Genomic DNA, 18775 nt, shown 5'->3' with positions numbered 1-18775 from the left:
CCATTGCCCGCTGAATCGTGCTCAATTTAAGTTGAACCCTCTTAATGAGCCTCCAATTGTTTCTGCCTGGTGGGTGAGTATACAGGCAAGATGCAGCTGTCATACACTTTCTTCTTCAGGGGCAATAATCGGCTGCCATTCATTATCTGAGAATGCCTGCCAAATGTCTGTGCTTGATATTTCTCAGCCTGCCCCCTCGCTGTATCTACTGAATGATTGGGTTCATCCTTTCGCTTGCACTGATGGGCATTCACAGACAGCCTAGCTGTCGAGGTTGAGGGACCAAGCGCCGACGAAGTAGCTGTTAAACCCTCGCAATCACGTGGCTCGCCTCCGCTGCAGCACACGCACAGAAGGCACAGCAGGCGCTGAGCGATCAAGCGCAGGCGAAGCAGCCATTCCACCCTTGCCAGTTCACGTGGTACAGCAGTGTCGAGGCTCCGAGCGAGCGAATTCGCGAAAAAAATAAAGGCGCAGCATGCGCGCCAGCGGCTGAAGGACATTGCGACGCGATGAATGACTTTTAAAGATGTAGCGCAGTAGAGCTTTCGTTCTTCCCCTCCCGACCTCCCTTCTATGATGCACCGTCAAAACAGAAACCACTTTTGTAACGCTCCGAGAATTCCCTCAAAACGCATTTTATACGCGGTATTTAAACGATAAAAAAACATTTCTACTCTAAACAAGGGGTTCTTTATGCAATAAAGGCATCCCTAGCGGCTATAAAAACTTTAGCCATGAGCCATTCCTTTTAGCGTCACTTCGCAAGCCAATCCAAGACACTTCGCTCTTTTCCCATCTGTCGGTTGTGATTCAACGCACCGACTCAAAGGTAAACCGCATTTCTTCTACTACGGTTCACTAAACTCGAAGTAACGGCAACGGATTTGTATGTCTTGTACCTCTGTGGTCCTCAAAGCCGAAACAACAATCAAATTGTCTCGTCCCTACGTTATAGAGCGTTGGATACGTCTGACTGGCGTCTCACCTTTCGAACTTGAAACCCTGCTCGTTGCGTTTCAACAGTCGTTGCTGCCGCACGAACAAGTGCAATCGCTGTTGTTTCCTTTGCCTTTGGCGGAATAGGCGAGTTAACAGGCGAAGATTTTGAATGTTTCAAGGACACCCATACAGTGAATCAACCTTTGACGATCTTTAAATTGCTCCCACCCTCGCGTTCGGGTTCTGAGTCGAACGGTCGTGGGTGCTTTGACTTGCAAAGCGATCGACTTGCTTCACTGGTTGTTTAGGTGCTTTTAATGTCACGTGCGACCTTGCCAGGGTACAGCTACGCACGGGCGCGTTGTCGGAAGCAGTTGCCTTCGGTTTGGCAAGCCGCCTGGGGTAGCGGCGGACTCTTATCGGTCGCGAATGGTCAGCTGGGGCAAAAAACTGCGTGACCTTCCGAGTGTCTGAATTCGAAATACACGCGAGAAGTGTTTCGTAGCGCGTTCTGTTTTAGTCGCAGTTTAGATTTCAACTGGAAGCTTTTGGTAGGTGAAAGTCTACTTGAACTGAAGGCAGTCACTTGCAAAGTTGCATGTCTTCAAAGGGAACTGGTCTTTATCGACCCCGTGAGCAATTAGCGCGTTTTTTTTTTTTGTTTTTTTTTACGAATAACAGAAAGCGCGGGCATCTGGGTGAAACTCGCAGTTCAACCGTGTTTACTGCTTTCATTATGGACTGTGGCGGAAAAAAAAGTAGTTGATTACACCAAAAAATAGAAATACAGTGGACATAATTATAACTTGGACATATTCGACGTCGGTTGGGCCAGTTGGTTTTCACTGTTGAGTGGGCCAGTTTTGTTGGTTCCGTGCATAACGGCGTTGTTTGTTTTAATGCTAATACCCTCATATAGTACGGACGATGTAAGCAGTCACTGACCATCAAACGCTGCATAGTTTGTCGTCATCACTTCATAGATCTCCTTGTGGGCGTCAAGGCCATCTTTTGAATGACAGGTCGCAGTAACAAGCTACATGTCTTGTCACAGAGTGGATAGTTGAATCCTACAGGCTAGAGATTGCGTAAAGTTCGTTCTCTTTGCTCAGTGAATATTTTGAGTGCTTTTTTTTCTTGCGTACAGGTTCTTTGCTTTATTAAACATTGCATTGATGGGAGGTGTTGTCATGAGACGCCTACAAATTTCCAAATGTGGCCGTCCAGTTATCGAGTGGTTACAGCAATCTTCAACCTCTGTGTGGTTGTTGACTGTCCCAACCTTAGGTTGCCATGACTGTGTAGAGGAGTACGTTTCGAGCTCAAACGTTTCATCCCATCCAGCCATTGTGGCTTCTTCTTCGTAGGGTAAAAATACCTGCTTTGAAGACTGCCATGACTTTCAGGTATCGTTCTGTTTGCCTGGTTTCGCACCTGGTACGACGTCCGGAAATTTAAAAATACTGATGAAACAGATCCCTCGTCGTTTGCTAATAGCTAAGCCTCGCTAACTTTAATTTACACTGCTGGAGGTTGACTGTGGCAAAAGATTGTAGAGAATGCACACTGTAGCGTCCCTCTCTCACATGACTTGTTCTGATAACTACGTTTTCTGCGAGTCCGTAGATTAGGTTGCTTGCATCATGCATTAACTGAAGGACCTAGTGCGACGGAAGTTTTTGATCCAACGTCTTGCTTGACTGCATTCTGTCTGCCTGAAGCATGTTTGACCAATGTGAGATTAAGCTATTGCTTTGTTTTGTCATTTGATGGGGTGATGAAGGCTATTCACAGCTGTTTCTCCCTCAGGTGCCTGTGTTTGCAAACTTATAGATAATGCATTGATTCACTAAACCCCACATGCAACGTTCCTGTTTCATTGTGTGAACCAAACCATGTTGCATGTAAAAATCACCACCCGTTAACATCACCTCACACCATAAGAGCACATTTAAATATTGTTTTTCCCACAAGCACTATGTCTGTGAATCATTTTTCCCTACAAGTCCATCTACAAAGAACCTACACTCACATCTAAAGTAAATATACTTCTCTTTTTGTGGCAAAGTTTGTTTGCTCAAATTCAAGATATTTTTGTCTGCTGCCCTGTATGTTCATTCCTTTTTTTTTTTTTCAACTTGCCGCATCTTTGTTGCTTTTGAAATTATATCTCTTTGCCTTGCTGCGTGTGCTTGACACACCACAGCAATAGCCCCTACAATATGTAAAGACAGAGAAATAGATAACAAATCTTCGCGCATTTGTTACGTTGCAAGACCTCTGCGCTTTGCATGGCTGTGAGTGCAGGAATGCCCACTTTCAGAGCCACGGTCCCTTGTCCATCCTCTGTAAAACATAATCCAGCAGGCACAGCATGAACAATCTTAGAGCCACTAGATAAGTTTATTTAGAGGCTCTAAACAATCTGATTCTGCTCCATTTGAAGTGTGTTGAGAGCAAAATTTTCAACACTTGTTTAGGAGTAAATGGAGACTTTATGATTCGCTTGAGAGACATAAAATATGTTCACAGAATGTACAAAATTCCACGGGAGGCATTGTTGATAAGAGGCTTATCTGAAAAGGAGAAAAAACCCGCCGCGGTGGCTCAGTGGCTAAGGCGTTCTGCTGCTGAGCACGAGGATGCAGATTCGATTCCCAGCCACGACGGCCACTTTTCTGATGGAGGCAAAAAGCGAAAACGCCCATGTGTGTACGAGATTTCAGCGCACGTTAAAGATCCCCAGGTGGTCAAAATTAATCCGGAGCCCTCCACTACAGCGCGCCTCATCACCTGCGTTGCGTTGGCGCGTTAAACCCTACAATCAGTCAATGAAAGGAGAAAAAGGGGTACGGCTCTCAAAACATTGCACAATGCTGATAAGTAATCGCTTAAAAACAATGCTTGCCTATTACAGAGTGAGTGCACTATTTTAGATTCTTTTTCTAGCTTTCTTGGTAAACCAGCCTTCAGCTGCCTCGCCCTCAATTTTCTTGCCTCCACAAAACGTGACCCAAAGGGGTGCAAAAGACAGAATGATTGAACGAAGTGAATATGCCGCCCACTACTCTACTAGTTCACGGAAAGAGCGAGTGTCCAAGACATTTTTATGTCAAATACAAACTCACAAGGTAGTACCGAGAAATTGAAGCTCCCGTTAATGTTTGGGATATGGGTGGACTACTGATGTGACATCTATTTGAGCATCTTCAACAATTTATTTATTTTTTTTTTTGCCTGTTACTGCTAACCCCGGTCACTTGACAGTCACTTTTTTCTGTACACTTGTTTAAGAGGGACCCACCTGATAACATTGCTACGGGACTTAATTTATGGCCCATGGGCCTGCAAACCATCGGGCATCAATACGAAAAGGTTTACAAATTCATGAAAATGTCCCTGGCGGCCTAGTTTGCTTATTTTAGGAATGCATTACTTCTTTACTGAAATAAAAAATGAGCAAGAAACACATTGCAGCTTAACTAGTTTGCACTAAATGGTACTAGCTGTCTATCAAATGATAGTTTTATTTCTTTGTTTCAGTACAGAAAGGACATAATCCTAAGATAAGCAAACCAAGTAACATTTCTGTGGATGTGTGGAACTTTTCGTGTTGACGCATGATGGTTTTTTAACCTTTGGGTCATGAATTATTAAGTCCCATAAGAATTTTATCAGGTGAGTCCCCTCTGAGGCGTACATGTTGCAGGCATGTATTAAAAGCAGCAGTCATTAGTCAACACCGTCTGTCCAAGACCGTCTTTTCTTCCCTTATGCTGTTCCATCACGTTGTCACATTCCAACTGTGACATTATTAATCCGCGTGACGGGCAGGGGCTCACTCTGTCGCCGCCGCTGTTCCCCCGTCGCACGATGCGCAGAGCCATGTCGAGCAACCCGAGCCCCGCCCACCGGTTCTCGGGGGACTACGACGCGTTCTACGACCCGGACTTCACGGCCGAGATCAGCAACAAGATGCGCGTGCCCCACCGCATCAGCATCATCGACCAGGAGAGCGAGAAGGACGTGGACACGGCCCTGGCCAGGGACAACGAGCGCACCCTGGCCATGCACGTGCCGGACCGGATCCTCGTGCGAGGTAATGGGAGGGGGGGAGAACAGGAGGGGTCGCCTCTAGTGCCGGTCGTCGGCACTCTCTCGATTCGCCTGTCCTACCTACCTCTCCATCACTCTCCCTCTTCTCGGGTTACAATCAACTGTTGCAACTATGATAGTCTTTATGTGTAGGCATGTCGAGCTGTATGTCTGTCTGTCTTTCACACAAATTAGTCAAAGCTGTTACTGGTGGGTCTCCGACTCTCAGACAATTTGTGGGTCACTGGTTACCCACGAGTGATGGCCAATCAGTGGCCCACTCTTGGGGTCACCTTGGTTCGCCGACCGGTCACTTTGACCCACCAGTGACCTGTCCCATGGGTGGATTGCGTGACTCGGAGGGAGTCGGAGATAGAAGGGTGGAAAAGGAGGTGTGAGGGGAAGAGAGGAGGGAATAGGGATGGAGGGGAGGGGAGGAGGTAGAGTTGGACGTGATTGTGAGGAGGGAGAGGGAATGATGTGAGGGGGTGGTGAGAAAGAAGGGAGGAGAACAGGACAGACGGTGTGGGGAATGGGAGATGTCCGGGGAACGCATGACTTAGGGAGAGATAGTGTTCATGGAAAGAAGGATTAGAGGAGGGAGACTAGGAGGGTTTCATCATTATAATGGCACACAGTGAAAGTACCTCACCGTAACAAAGGCTACGTCTGTAGAATGTTAGCACCCAGCTTACACACAGCAAAGCCCAGCATTGTCCCAGATATGGAATGCGTCATCAAGATGCATGGTATGAAGCAAGGTTTGAAAGAAGGAAGAAATCCAAGGACGCCTGGGCACTTCTTGCGAGTTGTGAACGTGAAAGCATGGGATGTCCTATTGAACGCCACAAAGTGCTCCTTCCAGGTTTATTCTACAAGTGATTCTGGCTGTTCCACCCCTTCTCCACAACAGCAGGCGTGTGCTTGGTAGGCTGCCATACAGCACACTCAGAGCCACAGCTGATGATCTTCACTTTACAGGTGGCTCTGCGTTGCATAGCAACACAGTCTCCTGTCGTCGTCGTCGTCATAATCATCGCCTCATGTAGTCACGGTACTAAAACACCAGGACACTCGTTTACGCCTCGCGCTAGAGAGCTTCATGTTTCAAAGACAAGAGAGTTATACTGCAAAGCTGTATGCCTACACCTGCCAACAGTTTCATCTCCTTTGGCAAAAATACCAAAGCACCAAGAGTACACTTATACACTGCATGCTTCGGCCCTCCCCAGGTTGCACGTTAGTGGAGATGGCCCGGGATATTTTATGGAGTGCACGTCTTCCAGGTTATGATATGGAAGCCAGTGTTTTTTGTAGTTGGGTAACCACAGGAAATTTTTAGTAGACGAATCGGTGAAAATAATCTTAATTTGACCCTGACCTTTCCGAAGTCTGAAAAAGTGGTGCCGCGTTGTGACTAAATGGGACACTAACGCATGCATACAAACAGCTCTGTTTCAGTTTCAGTGCGTGATTCAAAAATATCGTGAAGGAATGGGAGAGGCTGTGTTTCGTTATTGTTTTAGCTGGGGACAAGTTTTTTTAACGGCTCTTTTCATCTCACGTAGTTAAAAATATGCGGCCCCACTGCTGACCATCAGGGTTTCCGTCATTTGTTTTGGCCGGATATATGCAAGAGGCTGGTAGGCCTAAAAATTGCTCTTTCACGTTCAGTTCAAGGTGTTTTAAGTGATTCCCATTCATTAGGGATGAAGAGCATATACCGTATTTTCACGCATATAATCCGCACCCCCACTTTCAGCCTGCCGAAAAAGAAAAAAAAAATCCTCGCATATTGCCCGCACATTTGATACAGGAAAGGCTGCACCAAAGCCACTGCTCATGCAACACACCACAAACTATGTAGATGGAAATTGTGTATTTTTAGCAAGTACAATATACTGACTGCAAGGCAAAAGTCACAATGCACTAGTAATAAAATTCAGTTGTTAGGGTGCACTCGTCCTTGTTTTTTCTTCCTTGTCCTTGTATGTTTTGCACAATCACTGCCACGGAAGGCTTAGTCAGGGTTACTGCGTAGGAGCTTCACGGCACAACGCGCATTGCCGTGAAGCTGCTCTAAAGGAAAACCCTGCACATTATCCGCACCCCTACTTTGCATCTGAAATTTTCACATTTCTGGTGCGGGTTATGCACACGAAAATACGCTACTCCACAAAAATTGGTTGTCTGTTCGTTTAAATGTCTGCATTGGAGTTTTCTCCCCTTCTGCCCCGTTTAAATGTCCCCTCTCCCTCCCTTGTGATGACCCCAGGGGGCAACCAGCACGTGGAGGGTCGCGACCCTCTTCCCGAGACGCGCCTGGAGCAGTCCCTGGAGATGCAGCCGGAGCCCATCCTGCTGTCGACGCCCCCACACAGCCTCAAGCTGGACGTGCACGCCTACCCGGGCATCGACGCGGAAGAGGAGGAGGATGGGGAGGACGGGGAGCACCACCAGGGGGGGGACAACCGGAACGCCTCCACAGGTCTGCGGGTGCGGCGCAAGACCACCCTGAGCAAGCTGCACAACGGGGACATCAGCTTCTTCAACAGCACCGGGTGAGCTCCACACGGGGACGGCCTTTTCTTTCAGGAGCGGGGTGGGATGGGGGTGAGGCAAGCAGAAAAAAGAGACAGCTGACTTGTCTGCAAGCCCGTGGGAAACTCCGTCTTCCATGCTTGCTTTTGCGTGGCTGGCTTGGCTAGCACTTTTTAGGGGCGAAGCCCCGTATGGGCTGGGGCTGTTGGCGTCTCCTGCCATTGTCGTCGCCGTAATTGTCGTTCGTCTCATTTAGTCACGGCACTTAAAACACCGGAAAACTCGTTTGCCCCTCGCACTAGAACGTAATGCGTGCTAAAAAAAACACCGGTACACTCGTTTATGCCTCGTGCAAGAGAGCTTCGTGCTTCAAAGACAAGGGACTTTTACAGCAAAGCTGTATACCTCTACCCCCCCCCCAGTGGTTTCATCTCCATTGGCAAAAACGCGATGGCGCCAAGAATACACTTACACACCTCATGCTTCGCCCCTCGCCTGGTTACACATTAGTGGAGATGGGCCGGTATTTGCCCTCCTCATGGAATGCTGACACTGTTGGTAACACCTCCAAAAGACACAGCCGCAGCGATGTTCGAGGAAGCATACAGTGCACCTTGGGAGATCTTGTGTGCGTTGTGGGATGTGGCTCATTTTGCTTTTTACCGTTTCAACAGTGCTGCACGAAGCTGTTGATATGGGTAAATTGGTGCGGTGGTGAGAAAGCGATGTTGGAAGTTACTACATCTGCAGGCTTGTCATGTTTAATGCACAAAGTTGACAGTGAGAGTTGAAGCACAGTGGCACAGAGTGAGCAGAACTGCCTGCATGTCATTGTACTAGTTGCGACGAAACATGTGGTAGTTAGTGTGCACCCTGCAACTTGCTTGGGGGGTGGGATCACGAAGCAGGGACTAGGAAAATAACGGAGGCCAGCTGCAGAAAGTACACACCTGTCTTCCAGCCTTGTTCACTTTCGAGTGCTGCTCTGGAAAGGAACATTGAAGGGAGCTGCAAACATCGCACAGTGATCGTGCCGCAAAAAAGACTAGAGCGCCAAAGCCTCGTTCAGAGTTTCTCTATCCTATTTGCATGCATTTTTCAACAAAAAAAAAGTGTGTCCAAAAGTGCTAAAAAGTGCTCCAAAAGTAACCTTCCCCGCAAATTTGCTGGCCGAAGAGTTGCGTACTAATTTATACACTAGCGGTAAATCTGTCGCTGCAATCACGTGCTATCATGGGTGCCGCCATAGCAGCTAGAAGCATTCTTCCCCTACTTGGCTTGGCTTGCCACATGGCCTCTTTTCGCTCCTGAAGCCAAACAACAAAAAAGTGGTGACGTTTCTGTTTTTGCTTGTCTTGCATAAAGCTTCTAAACAGTTTCTGACGAATAAATATTTTGGGGCTCGACTTTTCGATTGATAATACAACTTGTAATAATCTTCTATGATATGTATTATTATTTTTTTGCAATTAGAGGCAACTGTCTAGCTTGTTGGCAATCCATGCCAAGCACTGATGGAACACTTCTCTGCGGTACATGATGGCACGCTCAGTGAGGCAAGGCTCGCGTCGGCACCGGGTCGGATTTCCCTCTAGTATGTATTAGTACGAAACTCTGTGGCTATGACAACACACTAGTAACCCTGAAGGCTAAATTTGGTTTATTGCTAGCATGTTTAATGTGCAAAACCTGTGTGGGAACCAACAAAGAGATAATGCAGACCACAAAATAGGTGAAATCAATATTCTGACGTCTGAGGTAGCATGAAGATGTATCGCAAACTCGAGTCATATCACTGCCGTAGTTGCTGTAGCGACCGCGGGTGGCACATGGTGTTTTCTGTTCTGCTGCCTATTACAGATGAACTAATAATCCCCTAGACTTCCATGGACCAGTTTAGGGGAAATCCCGAAATGGAGTAAGCTGGGGGAAGGGGCTTTCGCTAAGCAGTCTTATTGATATCAGCGCTGATTATTCTGTCATAGGCTGGTCACTCACATCCAAGCTGTGTAAGGGCACGACGGTGCGGTGTGGACCACAAATGCTCACAGCTGGTGGTCACCTTGTGGTGCTGACTGGCGTGTGTGCCGTTCGGATTCGAATTTGAGATACGACTTTCCCTGGCTGTTTTGCTGCGGGAATGCTCGAAACAACTAACACTGGGTTTGTGCTTTCTTGGGGCATACAATGCGGTGATAACCTGCAGGAGCCTTTTGTTACATTTTTGGGCCCATGGCCTGTTGATGACGAGAGGGACCCATCTACACCTGCGCTACGTAATTTGTGAAGACAGCCTCACCTTACCTCCTGACACCAGCATGTTTGCTAATGCCGAGTTCAGTTGGGGTATCGCTGAACAAGATGTTTCACTACTGCTCGCCCGACAAGTCTGTGCAGCCCAGGGGCGAGTCTTTGTCAGCAGTGGACAAACGGAAATACTCGTCACAAACTTCGCCACAGAACACCAGCATTTAACATACAGGGCAGCGGTTGCACACCTCAATGCAATAAGCGGCAAGAACACGCCAGGCACTGTAGAAGTGTCGTGTGCACGCGTAAACCAGGAAGAGCTACCAAAATAGACAAATGTCACAGCAGCAACAGCTTTGTGGCGTTATCGGCTCCTTTAGCAACTGTTTTGCTCTGTCGTCGAAAGTGCAACAAATAACCATTGCTGAACATCGTATTATGACCTACGAAGACAGGCGACCCATACACCAACATACTTACCAAGTTTCGACAAAATAATGTGAGGCGATTTGTTGCCAAGTGAAACAAATAGTCCGAGACGATGTCATACAGCTGTCATTAAGTAGATGGGAATTACCAGTCGTCCTGTTGAGAAGAAAGATGGGAATCTCTGTTTTTGCGTCGACTACAGGAACCTGAACAAAGTTACAAAGAAAGGTGTCTGTCCGTTGCCACGTATTGATGACTCGTTAGGTCAATTGTGCCTTGGTAGGTTTTTTTTGTCCATTGATTCGTGCAGTGGTTACTGGCACATTGAGGCAGATGAACAAGATCGCGGGAAAAAAGGTTTCATAACTCCTGACAGGCTGTATGAATTTAGGATGCTCCCATTCAGATTGTGCTTGGCCGTGGCCACATTCCAACAGATGATGGACAGTTCTATCTGGACTAAAATGACACACGTGCTTTGTACAGCGCAACCCCAGTGATACCTCCCTCGGTCTTATGACAACCCACTTCTTACGACGGATCACTGCGGTCCGGGTAAACTCCCCATAGAAAGAATGCATTAAAAACCCCGATTATACAACACTCGGGTGCCCGCAGTCCGCTTCATACGACAGACCCTGGCGGGGATAAACCGGTCTTTTTCCTGTTTTACACTGCTTCGCTGCATCGTTCCAGTCTTTCTTTATTCTTAACCCCTGTTTGGTACTGGTTGATGTGCAAAGGTTCACAGGTAGGCCAGACCACTTGCTGAACAGGCGCAAGCAAGCAGGCGGGTACTTGTGGGTGGGAAATAAACCTTTCACGGCCCCCAGTGGCAACGAAACGCCAACGCGCCAACTGGAGAAGTCGAAGTACAGGTGGCCGGCGTACCACGAATTTGAAGCTGCCATCAAACTGACAAAACACATACGATGCAGCACCACAGCGATGACCGAACACCCACTTTCCTCGCCCACTCAATCCAAGTTTCTTCCTTTCACGATGCTCTCTCTCCCCATCTCTCTGCTCTGTGCTGCTTATCAGTGTCTTTCAAAGGCGCATTGTCGCTCCGTTCCTTTACTTCCCCCCTTTTTTCCGTCGCCGCCTGGTACTATCGTACATTTCTCTTGGCCTTGGCAGTTTCACACTCTCGCCTTTTTCCCTCTCAATTTGCTCGGCCGCGTCAACCTTCCCAGCTTATCTCGCGCACATGAGGGTGCAGGGCTGGCGGGCTAGCACAGACAACGTGGAGGGGAGGGGAAACAAAGTACCTAGGCATTTCTTTTTCTTTTTGTTTTTAGAAACTTGGGATTTTGGTGAAAGGTTCACAAATTACCCAAAAGCGCTGTAAGTATAGTAGCTTAAATAAGTTCTTAGCCCAGCTGTCGCATGAGACCGCCTATAAAGGAAAGTTTGACATCCACCTAAATGCAGCCATACGGCTACAAAGTTTGACAGCCATACGGCTGTCAAACTTTCCTTTACAGAAACTTACTCCACCTTGGGGATTTCCCCTAAATCTGGTTGATTAACATGAGACCGCCTACTACGCCGGCATTTACCCGTACCGCGATCATACGACGCTTTCGCGCGGTCCCTTGAAAGTCGTATTATCGGGGCTCCACTGTATATCTGGACAACGTTTTGGTGTTTTCAGAAATGCTCAACCTTAAAAACCATTCAGGAATGCCTCGCATGCTGGATTCTCAGGTTACAGGATTCTGATGTTAGTGTAGTCTGCAAGCCGGTTATAAACACCGATATTCAGACTGCCTCTCCCGTGCCCCGATCGATAAAACCTCAACTGATGAAGACAGTGATTCTTGAGGGAAGAAAAGCTTGGGAGAGGCCCTGACGTCACACATTGGTGAAGCCACGCCGCCATTTTCGGAGGTCGCCCTTTTTTTTTGCATTTCACATGCTAAGACCATTGGCCTCCAGCTAGGCCTTGCAGTGGTGTAGGGCCTTGGTGGGCCGGCCTTCGGCGCGTTGCTACGATGCGGTTGCTGCTGACCCCCAATGAGTGTAAAAAACCACGTGACTTCCCCCGCACTTTTCCCAGTGCACCAGTGGTGCAGTGGGGCCTCTCCTAAGCTTTCTGCCCTCCAGGACAATGGAGCTAAACAACGAAATGATCCTGAACTTCGCCCTGCCATGGATTATCCCGAAGGACACATCTCTCGACTGCCCAGGCCTTTTGCCTGCAGCTGTACCTCATTTTTTTCACACAAAAACATCCTGTATAACAAACTGCTGGAGTGATGCAGCTGAACAAAGGAGCAGTGAACTGTGCACTAATCAAGGAGTGCAATAAGACTAACAGTATCATTGCATCTGGTCTGTAGCAGAAGTTGCGACCGTTTGAAGTTTGGGCTTGGAAGGTGGGAACAAAGAAAAACCGGTTTTGCCTTCCAAGCCCAAACTTCAAACGGTCGTACCTTCTGTTACAGACCAGATGGAACGATACTGTTAGTCTTATTGCACTCCTTGATTAGTGCACGGTTCACTGCTCCTTTGTTCAGCTGCATCACTCCTGCAGTTTTTAAGTGCAGAGCACTTTCGGGGCTCGCCTTGTTGTCGTAGTGCTGTCGTCGCGGCGTAACCCAGAGGCTTCGGAAGCTGAGCGGTTTATATAGGTAGTGATAAGTGTTCGAAACTCGTGAACTGCTGGCACTTGTCATACATCTCCCCGTTGTTTAGTGCAAAGAAAACTGCAGGTACAGTTGAGGCAAAATATGCGTAAGTAACCGGCAGCGCCTGCGTTCATTTAGTTAAGAACACTTGTTGGGTTGGTTTTTATGATAGTAAGCAGGAAAAAAAAGTGGCAGTGCAATGCCGGCACGTGCGGGAGGAAACGCAAGCACAAAATAAACAGAACTCCCGCTCGCGCAGTTTCAGGCAGGGGCTGCGCGAGCACTGTGAAGGCAGAAAATTTTACTTTCATTGAGTGGTAGCACTAAGTGGATTGTGGCACTACAGCCCATAATGGTAAATAACTGCTCTGCACTTCCGACAGCTTTCACATTGAGTGGAATGGCTTTAATTTGTTTTACAAAAGCTGTAAAAAACGAGAAATCAAATATAAAAGTCCGAATAAATTTTAATATAGTCGTTTTACACAAAAACTACTTTTACATCTACAATCAGAATGAAAAACTACATATGTCCTCCAGTTTTTGTCATCACAACTGCAAAAATAAAGTTTTTGATCAAGGACCCATGTGCCACCTAATCGTGTAATGTCCGGCCTGTTGCCTCCTTTCCACCTCGGCACGCAGGCCGACGACACCACCGGGCCCACTGTGTGTGGAGGACGAGCTGCTGGCACTGCGCAGACAGATGCGCACGGTGACCCGGCGGCTGGTCGTAATCGAGCACGAAAACCAGCAGCGGCAGCAGCGCGAGATCGTCCTCTACTCGGTCGGGGTGCTCTACTTCCTCCTCAAGGGACTGCTCTGGCTCAACCGGCACTGGTGATGATGCTCCCTCCCTCCGCCTCTTCCTTCCTCGTCCTTTTCCTCCTCCTCCCGGATGCCGCCACCACCACCACCACCACCACAGAAGAGAAGGTGGACGGTGCCACGTGGAGCGGGAAAATTTGCTCGGCCGCTGCAGTGCCGTTCGTCTGAGACAACAGGACGCTGTCATTCGTCGAGTCAAAGAGAAATTGATGTAACGCAGCGCGGTGTTGCACTGCGCTATTCGTAGAGTGCGAGAGAAGCACCGTGGCAATAATGTCCGCCAACCATTGTGCGTTGGGAGAAATTTAGCTCGACTACTGGTAGACGTCGGCCCTATTGCGAGACCAAAAATTGCGTGGCTGTTGAGGGTTTCGATTGAGTGTGGCTCTTCTGAGATGGGACTGTAGTGTCGAGGGGAAAGATAAATTGATCTGTGTTGCGCTTTGCGACTCAAACACAGCGAGAGAAGCACTCAGCGTTGCCAACCGTTGCGCATTGGAAGGGAGAAATAGGAAGAGAGAGATGTAGGCCCTAGTGTGAGACCAAAAATTGTGTGATCGTCGAGGGTTTTCGATTGAGTTGTGGCTTCACAGCGAGTGAAAGAGTGTAGCTATATTTTGTTGTTCTGTGTGCTCAGGGCAAGAATGTGGGGCTTCTGTTGAGGAGGCCATTAAAAATCAGAAATGATGGGGCGGAATTTCAGCTCCATGTTGTGCATGGCTGCGTTGCGGAGAAAACTTTTGCCTCAAAGGTTAATTATGCAATGCCCACAATGAGGGACTGTGTTGTGGAAAGAAATTTTGCCTGAGAAGGCAACGCATTTGACTGTATATTTAACAATAGCTGCTGAAAACCATTTGTCAAGGAAGCAAGTGCAAATATTTGGGGGGAAAAAATGGCAGTCTGTACTCCCCCTACCATGTTGTGGTTCTTCTCAGCTTTAGTAGAAGTCGCCATTGAACTTTTGCATCTATTCCTTCAGGACAATGCTCCCGCTTTGTGTTTGTCGTGCATCATGCTCCTTTTTTTTTTTTTTCCCGAAAGAGAGTGACCTAAACGCAGAAACATCGGGAACTCAAATGCTCTGTCCACCTAGTCACACGCTGGGTTTTTTTTTTTTACCCGTAGTTTTGCTAAGCCGATGTGAACGTTTTAACACATACAATGAATTCACTTGCTTTACACGTAAGCCTTAGCTTGTGGTGAAGAAAGCATGCCTTGTCCTCCGTTTTGGCTGTTTTGCTCTGTTGAGGAACTCGTTCCCAACCCCATCTGGGGAAGCATGTGCTCAGTTTTCCTCTTAATTAATCGGTCCAGCTGAAACGCCTGTTGAACAGTATTTTCTGTTGAGTCATATACACGTTTGCCCTCCCCTCCTCTCTTTTGTTAAAGCCTCTTGGCTGTAGTGCTAGGCCTCGCTCAAGAAATTGGGAGTTTCGTTAGTTAAGCTAACCGATAATGGTGTGCTCCGATTTGTGGGAGCGTGTGTTTTCCGCACACTGCATGCAATCGAGTGTTTTTTGCGGAGTAATGACAGATCATGCTTTCCAGCATAACCTGAGGGACCTGTAGGCTTATTACTGCACTCCCAGCTGGGTGATCTCCTATAGGTCAGGCTTGCGTGATAGAGCCTTTGTACATGTGCACATGCGATTGTGAGTACTTTACAGGACACAGTGTTTTTTTTTTCTTTCTTTCTTTTTTGCAACTGACAGTTTTTTTTTTTGTTACCTCAGCGATAGTTGTGGCTAACCTCGTGTACATAGAATTACACTGTCAACTGGGCGGCTCGTAGAAGTACTGAAGTCTCCACTTCAGCAGGCTATTGCACAAATGACATTTGGTGTACATTTCAGCACGCGAGATTGTTTGGTACTAATATGGTTTCTGCGAAGATAGTTGTGTGAGCGTGCAACATCTGGTGGTTTATTGGGTTAAGGAAATTTGCCGTAACGTTCACGGATGGGTTTTGATTTCACCGAAGACAGGATTTGTTCTAAGCAGTTCCACGGCAGTTGTATAATTCGGTGCTTACCACCACTTTTGTTGCCTGAAAACTGCAATGCAAGATGGACTCCGCACTAGAAACAGATGCAAAAACAAACATATTCAGTGACAGCACAGCATCATCATCATTACGTCCTGTACATCATGATGGCATATCGTTTGTGCTGCCCTGCTCGCACCAAGGCATTGCCACAAAAGTTTTTTCTTTTTTTTTTTTTTTTTTCAACTACTTGCATGTGTTTGAGTGACACGCTTAGTGCGTGTTAAGCTTTGTCACTTTGGCTTTGTTTTTATGTGCTCCTGTGAAGTCTACGCGAGTTCTGATGGATCATGTTGTCGCACTTGCAAAGATAAACATTCATGGTGGCCCGCACGTAAGGTTAAATTCTAACATGCATGGTAAGTGATTCCGGTGGGATGCACGTCTGCTTGCGTTTTATCTCTTTTTGTGCACTCAAAGGTTGCACTACTGACACAGTCGCACGCAATTTTTGCACCAGCGTGAAGTGGTGAAGTTCTTGCAAATAACACCTGCTACTACAGTAGCTGATTTCCCACGAATACGAGCATTGCTGCTGTAATTCCGTGCCAGAATGTGATTGTACTGTTTTGTGATGCAGTGCTGCCGTGTTTTGCAAATCACGTGCAGATTTCTGGACCTTTTTTCTGATCATGCTGTTGTTACTGAGTGGGAATTATTGGGAGATTGTTAGGCTGTTGTAGAGTAAATTCGGTGCATATTATACTTGTTGTTGTGAAGCAAGATTCGGTATTTTTGTTTGTTGTAAAAAAAAAAGAAAGCAAGAAAAAAAAATGTCCCCTTATGCATCCAGCTATGCGAGAGTTGCCTACAATTCTGTATCTGGTGCGTTCGTCCGATTTTATGCTAATGAAAACAAGATGGTTGTACTGGTATGGAAGTCTGTGCTTTGGTTAACACTTCAAACAGAAAGGATGAGGAACTCAAAAGGCTCCCAGCCAATGTCAACAAGCCTGTCATAGCTTCGTAATGCCATCTTTGTAGCCAAACCTTCATCATTAGATGTGTCACGTAGGGCACGGAAGAGCCTTACATTTCTTTTAGCACTGGCTTTTAAAGCAGCCATTACGATACTGAATGTTGGTCGCTACTTACTCCTCAAAAACGGTGCCAGCTAGTTTCACGAGGCCCTCACATACTTTTCTTTTCTGCACCGATTTTCAAGAACTGCCCGTGCAAGCCTTTTCTGCGAGGAGGCATCTGGTTTACTTAATGAAAGACTTAGCGTTTTCTATTCCACGTTTGTGCACAGCCCGAGTGCATTTACGCAGCATGCCGGACCCCATGCTTTGCACTTGTGGCTGTCGAGTAGTGTTTGGAGGTTAGAAATTGCCTTGCCACCCTTGCCCAGTGCGTGTATATAATAGCCTGCATTGCCACAGCTGCATAATTTCAACATGTTGTGGCACTGCAGCACGAGGGAATAGTTTGAGGGGTGGGGTATTAATAAGCTTAACGTAGGCTTCCAGTAACGGAAACTCCTTCTAGTCTTTTCTTTTCTTTCTTCTTTTCCGAGCGCAAAAGTATAACTGGTTGTTGTTGCTTTGTATTAATTAATGGCGTAGTACGTTGAAACAGCATTTTGCAGCTGTCCGATGAGCTGTTAAGTTCCGCGACATAGCATGTACAGGAAATCCGCTTCGAAAGGTCGCCGCACTCGTGTTTTAGGAAAGCTGTGTCAACCCGCAATTGTTCGCATGCGTGCCAGCGTGGAATGCACTTGTACAAGCTTAGGCACTCATTTCTTCGTGTCTGCGGTGTTTTTTTTTTTTTTTTTTTTTTTTCTCCTGTATTAAAACAGCGTTTTTAGAGCGCATCGTCCGCGAAGCAGTTTTCTGGAGCATAATATAACGGCTTGCGTGTCTCGTTGTACGTTTCTTTCCCCGCATGTGAACACCACCTGCGAGACAAGGTCGTTCGTTCCTCATTTTCCGAGAGATGCAAATGTGATGATCAATAAAAGCTAGTGTATTTTATTGTGCAGGAGACTGGCAAGCTATCTTAAATTCTTGTTGCTTGTTTTTTGTTGTTCTCCTTTGCTGCTGACATACTTTGGATGTCTTCAATTGTTCCGATTTTATGCCAAAGTAGCACACACTTATCACACTTTCGTGCGATTTAGAAAACGCTAAAAGCGGCCAATTGCAAAGAGCGGTTCGATTTTCGAGCCCTGGTATGTGTTTGCTATTGAGAGGCGTTGATAAGACAGCCCTTATCAACAAAGGTTTCCATGCCCAACATTGTTGCAGATATCCTGTGAAGGAATAACATGCTATGCTGACGAAATAGAGTACTCCAAAGTTTTGATGCATACTCTAAGGGCAAGCGCTTTTAACTTACAGGAGACTCTGTAGAAAAGGTTCAACGTACAGAATAAGTAAGGCTCAAACTAACTGACGTGTATTCATAACAGAGGAAAGAACATATACATGAGCTACCACTTTTCCTTACCAATTGAAGGTGTGCTAGCTCACTTGCCTGATACTCCCGATACCATGCAAAGTGCCTCCAAAGTTCTGTGGTTCCTTTTTTTGTTGATTTGAAAGGGACCTTAGTGTCGTTTAGTCTGTACGCCTTACACGTTGAATCTTTTCTGTGTTTGTATGTCCGGATACCAACTAGCCCAACATTAAGCCTTTACCAAGTTCTGATGCCCTTACAGGTATCGTCAGAAGGTGGGATAAGTCAAGCCAGAGCTCTCAAACAGTTTATTGGTTCACCACTCACGGATAGTCCACGCAATCACTGCCTTCACCAAAACGTTTCACAGTCACACTTCACATACAAGTCAACGGTCCCTGCTGGTGACGGTCAGTGCGACTTCACCAGACCGCCAACTGCTCACAGCATCCACACTGCATTGTACGCAGAGCTTTCAGGTCGGGACGGGTGGGGTTAAAGAACAAAGGGACTCAAAATCATCTTTCAAGCCCGTCAACAATAACAGAATTTGCAAATACTTATCATCTACTCCAAGGCAGGTTGCAGTATCACTTTTTTATCAGCAGAA

The 18775-nt window shown here is 46.9% G+C and overlaps 1 protein-coding gene across 2 annotated transcripts; it reads left to right on the top strand.

Annotated features, from left to right (window-relative positions):
• The first annotated feature begins 756 nt into the window (after window positions 1–756).
• On the top strand, window positions 757–17753 carry Tango11 (transport and golgi organization 11). Of its 2 annotated transcripts, none has more exons than XM_077704654.1 (4): window positions 757–832; window positions 4824–5041; window positions 7313–7598; window positions 13536–17753. In XM_077704654.1, exons 2-4 carry the CDS (start codon window positions 4828–4830, stop codon window positions 13732–13734), a joined length of 699 nt encoding a protein of 232 aa, XP_077560780.1. In that variant the 5' UTR covers window positions 757–832; window positions 4824–4827; the 3' UTR covers window positions 13735–17753. The 2 variants fall into 2 exon arrangements, with proteins under 2 accessions (XP_077560780.1, XP_077560779.1); XM_077704653.1 differs by lacking the exon at window positions 757–832 and adding an exon at window positions 2225–2348.
• The last annotated feature ends 1022 nt before the right edge of the window (window positions 17754–18775 follow it).

The sequence above is a fragment of the Haemaphysalis longicornis genome, unplaced genomic scaffold (genome assembly GCF_048455015.1).
Source record: "Haemaphysalis longicornis isolate Haplotype H1 unplaced genomic scaffold, Haemaphysalis longicornis Haplotype H1 scaffold_3, whole genome shotgun sequence".
Classification (NCBI taxonomy): domain Eukaryota; kingdom Metazoa; phylum Arthropoda; class Arachnida; order Ixodida; family Ixodidae; genus Haemaphysalis; species Haemaphysalis longicornis.
This window is presented reverse-complemented; position numbering and strand designations above follow the sequence as displayed.

Bases quoted from the DNA above. Each gene is read 5' to 3' on its own strand.
- Tango11 (XM_077704653.1), top strand. The intron at 5,042-7,312 runs GTAATGGGAGGG...TGATGACCCCAG, and splicing joins GGACCGGATCCTCGTGCGAG to GGGGCAACCAGCACGTGGAG. The intron at 7,599-13,535 runs GTGAGCTCCACA...CTCGGCACGCAG, and splicing joins AGCTTCTTCAACAGCACCGG to GCCGACGACACCACCGGGCC.